At 40.6% G+C, this 5538-nt stretch overlaps 1 protein-coding gene across 1 annotated transcript in view; it reads left to right on the forward strand.

Annotated features, from left to right (window-relative positions):
• LOC103396878 (serine/threonine-protein kinase TAO3-like) overlaps positions 1 to 3548 on the forward strand; it is a 22728-nt gene extending 19180 nt beyond the window's left edge. The window contains exons 6-7 of the mRNA XM_025052853.1: positions 895 to 1077; positions 2342 to 3548. Of these exons, the coding sequence (XP_024908621.1) occupies positions 895 to 1077; positions 2342 to 2503 (345 nt within the window). The 3' untranslated portion in view covers positions 2504 to 3548. The remainder of the gene's footprint in view (positions 1 to 894; positions 1078 to 2341) is intronic.
• Positions 3549 to 5538: the final 1990 nt, after the last annotated feature.

A 5538-nucleotide genomic window follows, 5' to 3' on the forward strand; every position in this document is an offset into this window, starting at 1 on the left:
GGGAGATGGTGATGCTTGTTACAGCTCTCGCGGTGTAGGCTCATACCCGCCGCGGCTGTTGGCGACGAAGTTCGGCGCAGCTGTTATGGGAGGTTACTTAAGCCTCCGGTTTTATTTGTGAACACATGATATTTATGTACTGTATATATATATATATATATATTTACTTTATATATGCAGTAATAAGCTGAATATGACATCACACCACCTGATCAGTTGTAAATTTTCTTCTGAATTGATTTATTATTGTTATATTCAATTAAATTTAGTCACAATAGATGGTTATAAATGACAGTAACGATTATCCCGCACTCGGGTAAAAAACACATTTTAAGTTTAACTTCTCATATCAAACAATATATTTTATTGTAAAACATTTAGATCAGGGGTGTCAAACTCATTTTCACGGGGGGGGGCAGGCACATCAGCAATACAGTTCCCCTTGAAGGGCCAGATGTAAATGGAAGACTGTGTAGATGTAACTACTCCATAACATATTAAGAAATGTATATTATATATTATTAAAATGATTAAATAATATTAAAAAAACATTTGATTTATCAGGTTAAGAAATTCTTTTTTAAGCTGCCACGGGCCACACAAAATGACTTGGCGGGCCACATTTGGTTCAGTTTGACACGTGATTTAGAGAATAACGAGTTTCAATCAACCAATGACACAGACCTTAAAGTGTTTTTTTTATTTATTCCCCTGTTTGTTGTCTCCTCATGTCTGTCCCTCCTCTGTCCCGTCTTCTTTTCCCACCTTGTCTGTCCTGTGTCTCCCTGTGTTCTTCTATCTCCTACCTGCCCTCCTCTCTCCTGCCCCCCCTTCCCCCCTGCCTCTTTGTGCCTCTCCTCCACCCCTGCCACGGTCCGCGGTCGCCCATGTCAGCTGCGTCTGGACGAGGCCCAGGAAGCCGAGTGCCAGGCCCTGAGGCAGCAGCTGCAGCAGGAGATGGAGCTGCTCAACGCCTACCAGAGCAAGATCAAGATGCAAACAGAGATGCAGCAGGAGAGGGAGCAGCAGAAGCTGGAGCAGAAGGTGTCGCTGTGGCGGGCTCACCTGGAACAAAAGGTGTGTTGGACAAGGGTCTCAGGTGGTCCCTCAGACCACAGCTCTGTGGGAGATCTGTGGTAAAACTGTTGGATTTAGCGACATCTACTGGTGGGAAAAACATGATGGGATTAAATATTCCTCCCAGGTGTGTTTACACCTGTATGTGAAGTTGTTGTGAACCTGACACACACACACACACACATACAGGTACGGGTGTGGTGATGACAGCGTATGATTGAAATTGTAACTCAAAAAAATGTTTGTCATAAAAGACATGTTTAAATCGGTGAAGATGTGAAAAACCTGCTGATAATATTTTATTATACTACTCATAATTTTGCAGAATTCGGTTTATCTTAGCTAATGTTAATCGCATTAATTTGTGAAGATTAAAACTTTGGATGCATTTTAACGTGGGCGAATGGGCAAAATGGTAATAATCATGAGCAATCATGATTAATCAATGAGTAATGATTAATAATGAGTAATCATGATTAATCCACAGTATATCTAAATACTATCTAAATATATTCTCTAAAATATTTTTTTGGTTGTTAACAGTTCCAGTTTACAAATACCCCATTGTTTAAAATTATAATATAATAGTAATAATATTAATAATAATAATTCACATGGTGGTGCTATAATGTAACTCCAGCCTTTTCCTCCCACAGAGTTGGACACAGTAACGTGTGGGGAAAAAAACCAAACTTTTTTTTTAGGCCTTGATGAGAAGTAACATACGTTTGTTTTCACCTCAGCAGGCAACGTGGGCTTGAAAGGCAACCAGACAGACATTCATGACCACAGGTGGTGATGACAGTGGTATGTCTTCCTGCAGAGAACAGGCAACCATGTCAAACAATTCCAATTCCAATATCAATCGATACAGATACAGGCCTGGTAATATTTATCTGTACAAACCACTGTATGAGTACAAGATTTATTAAATGTGCTGCAATGCTGCCATCTAGTGACTTTGCTTTAACATACAGCCGTTTTTCCCCACAACTATTTTTAGGGCACACATCATTTGGTGAAACCCAGGCATTGCGTTATCGGGTTTTCATTATCAGAGGAAAAACCGTTCTCGATTCTTACAGATTACATAATATGCTATTATCGGGTATATCCGCTATTATCGGACAGCCCCATTTCAAAGTCAGTCTCACTTACTCACTGTTGTGCGCCACCAAATGACCTGGAGTGTTGGTAAAACAAACTAAACCTTACAATAGTTCCACTTTTTCACGTTTATCTTGGGTTCCTGTGCTTCTTACAGATTGAAGAGGAGCTGGTTTCCCTTCAAAAGGAGCGAACCGACTGCATCAAACACCTTCTGGAGCGCCAGGAGCGGGAGATCGACAACTTCGACATGGAGAGCACCAGACTGGGCTTTTGTAACCTGGGCACCCTGGACTTTCCAAAGGACGGCAACAGATAAGGGGCTGCCAAACGTCACTCTCTGTCTTTTTCATTTCCGTTACGGGTCCCTGGGCGATGTCCGGCTCAGAACATCCTCCTCTGTCACCTGACCTGGCGGCGTGGGTGTTGACCCACCACCGAGTCAAAACTACCAACAACAAACACCGACGTTATCTGGGAGAACGCAGCTCACAGATGTGTGTAGTTCCCGCCCTGATCTACAGCGGATTCCAGAGCCTACAATCCCACCTCATATTGTCCCACCCCCAACCCCATGATGCTGACCTTGTCTCCTGTGGTGTCACATAACAAAATATACATCGGACAACTTCCTGTGGTTGTCACGTGTTTGTACGAGTAATGACATTAGTCGGTGTTCTGTGTTTCTTGTGCAACATTTGAAAGACAAGAAAAGAGAAAACCCCGACAGAGGACCGAGCAAAAATAATTCCACAAACCTTCCAGGTTTAAAGAGGTGATTTAAAATTTTTGATCTTCAGTGGTGCGATATCTCTTAAAGGGATCAATTCTTCTGCACTGCTTCATGGCACATTTTGATGTGTTGCAGGACATCAGGACATTTTTAATGACAATTTGAATAAAAGATACTTTGACAGGCAACTATCACAAATATCAAGAGTACACTTGTAACAAATGTGATGATACTTGATGGACAGGCGGGGGTTCGGGGTGCTGTATTATGGTCACTCCAGTGACATGTACTGATTTCTCTGCACTGGCAGCCAATGTGAATCAATAGTAATACATGTGAATTCCCAGCTAGCACAAAGGGCTTCATTGGGGGGAACAGAGGGAGCGGGATAGGGTGTACTTTGTGTAAAGAAGGATTTATGGAAAGCTTTTACTTATTTTCGTATAGTATTTTAAAAATGTCACAGAAAGGTGATTTTAATGGCGCTTTCTTTCCCTCGTCATCCTCAGATCATACTTGAGATTCAGTCAATGGATATTCTGGCATCTTTTCTGGGCTTTACACAACTCTGAGCTGTGTAGTTTCTTAACAACCAGACCAGTATAACGCTTTATTATTGCATGCACTTTAATTTTTTTCCCCCCAGGTTTAAAAAGAAAGCATGGATCTCTTATCAGAGCTTTTAATTATATTTGCAAATAAAGTGCTCCTCACACAAACCAAAGATGTGTCGTCATTAGGGCTGTTGAAAGAGTGACTTTTTATTTTATTTTAGTCACGATTAATCGAGATCAATCACAAATCGAGATAGGTGTTGAGTTGGTATTTTAAGCAGGAGTTGATTTAGTGAAACAAACTTTGTGTAAAAAGCATGCATTTACCACATCTTTGTAAGTTTAAAATTGATCTCAGTTGTCGAAAAAAACAAAAAAACAATTTAGGACATACAGTATAAAAAGGTAAAGGTTTCTGATATGAGTACAAAAAATCTCACACCCACAAGTTTTCAAGGTGAAACATTAACAGAAAACTTCTACTAGCACCAGCGTTTTAACAGATTTATTGCAGTTCAGGTGACGCGTGACAAAAAATCTCATTGTTAGGAGAACAAAGCAAAAAGCAGAGGAAAAAAAGAAAATCATTAACACGTTGTTCTACATAATTGGGAATTTTCTAATTAACATCAGAAATTCCTAGTGCTGAGCGTTGAACTGTTGAGAATTTAGTGCACATTTATTTTCCTGCCAGCTGCTCGTACAGTTTGGGGACATTGTCCCACTCTGGCTGGTAGCACGTACCAGCCACTGGGGTTCCCAGGTTGTACTTCTTTAGGAAAATCTTGATCTTGAACTTGTCGCGACCGTCTCCGAAGCGATTGGTGAGGACCGTCTTGGTGCAGGACAGGCTTCCTGACTGTTCATAAACCAACCACACGTACCTGTGGAGACCTGAGGGACACCAAGAGACAAAAACACACAGGCTGACTTTAGACAGGTCTGTAGAAAACAACTATCCCAGTTGGCAGGTGAACGATGACATGCAGTTTTCCTTGCGTTGTTGCAGAACTTTTCTGTCTGTTTAATATCCATGTTCATGTGGGAAACACACATTCTCTCACCTGAGTCCTTGGGAGGTCTAGAGCACCTAGTCGGACATAACGCACCCACTGGACACGTCATTCCCTTTCATGTTGACTACTAGAAAATGGTGCCACTCCCTGAAAGAAATAATTTTAAAAAATGCTTCAGAAAATGATGATAAAACATACACATATCCTGTCTCTCCAGGAAATAACTCTTAGTTAACTGTTAGCTAACGTATCTGATTATAATTGTACCACATATTTGGCTACAACTGCATTATTTGTAGCATTCATTTTTTTGTATTCAATCTCATCTCGTCATATGAAAGATTCGTGACTCCCGAGTCATATGAAAGATTTGTTCATATTGAACTCACGAATCACTCTCTGTAAACTAATCGCTCATTGCAAACGAATCCCTCACTGCGAACTAACCACTCTCTGCGAACTAATCACTCACTGCGAACAAACTTTCTTCGGACTTTGTGGGAGAGGGGCTCGGGTGGTGTCCAGAAGGAAAATTTATGTTGTTCTATGTAAATTCCGTCAGCTCAATAAAGGCGTTGGTGACAGCAGCACGACAGCTTTCTTAAAACACAACGTTTTTTCCTACCCGTAGCGTAAATTTATAGACATATCTGACATTTGTGTTCAGGGTGGTACAACATTATTATACACATCAAATCTTAATAAATACGTGCTTCTGACTCTATTTAGAGTGGTAGCACATTACTATAGGCCACTATCAGAGAATTGTAACCGAATTTAGTAAGGTACTGTTTTAAAACAGCTGGAAAATCACAGCGCTATTAGACATTCGAATTGCACACACATAAGTATCGAAGGCTACATGAGAAAGTTTTATGACTACAAGAAAATGACGCAAATTTAGTAAGGTACTGTTTTAAAACAGCTGGAAAATCACAGCGCTATTAGACATTCGAATTGCACACACATAAGTATCGAAGGCTACATGAGAAAGTTTTATGACTACAAGAAAATGACGCAAATTTAGTAAGGTACTGTTTTAAAACAGCTG

This window comes from Cynoglossus semilaevis, chromosome W (genome assembly GCF_000523025.1).
Source record: "Cynoglossus semilaevis isolate Cse_v1.0 chromosome W, Cse_v1.0, whole genome shotgun sequence".
In the NCBI taxonomy this organism is placed as follows: Eukaryota; Metazoa; Chordata; class Actinopteri; order Pleuronectiformes; family Cynoglossidae; genus Cynoglossus; species Cynoglossus semilaevis.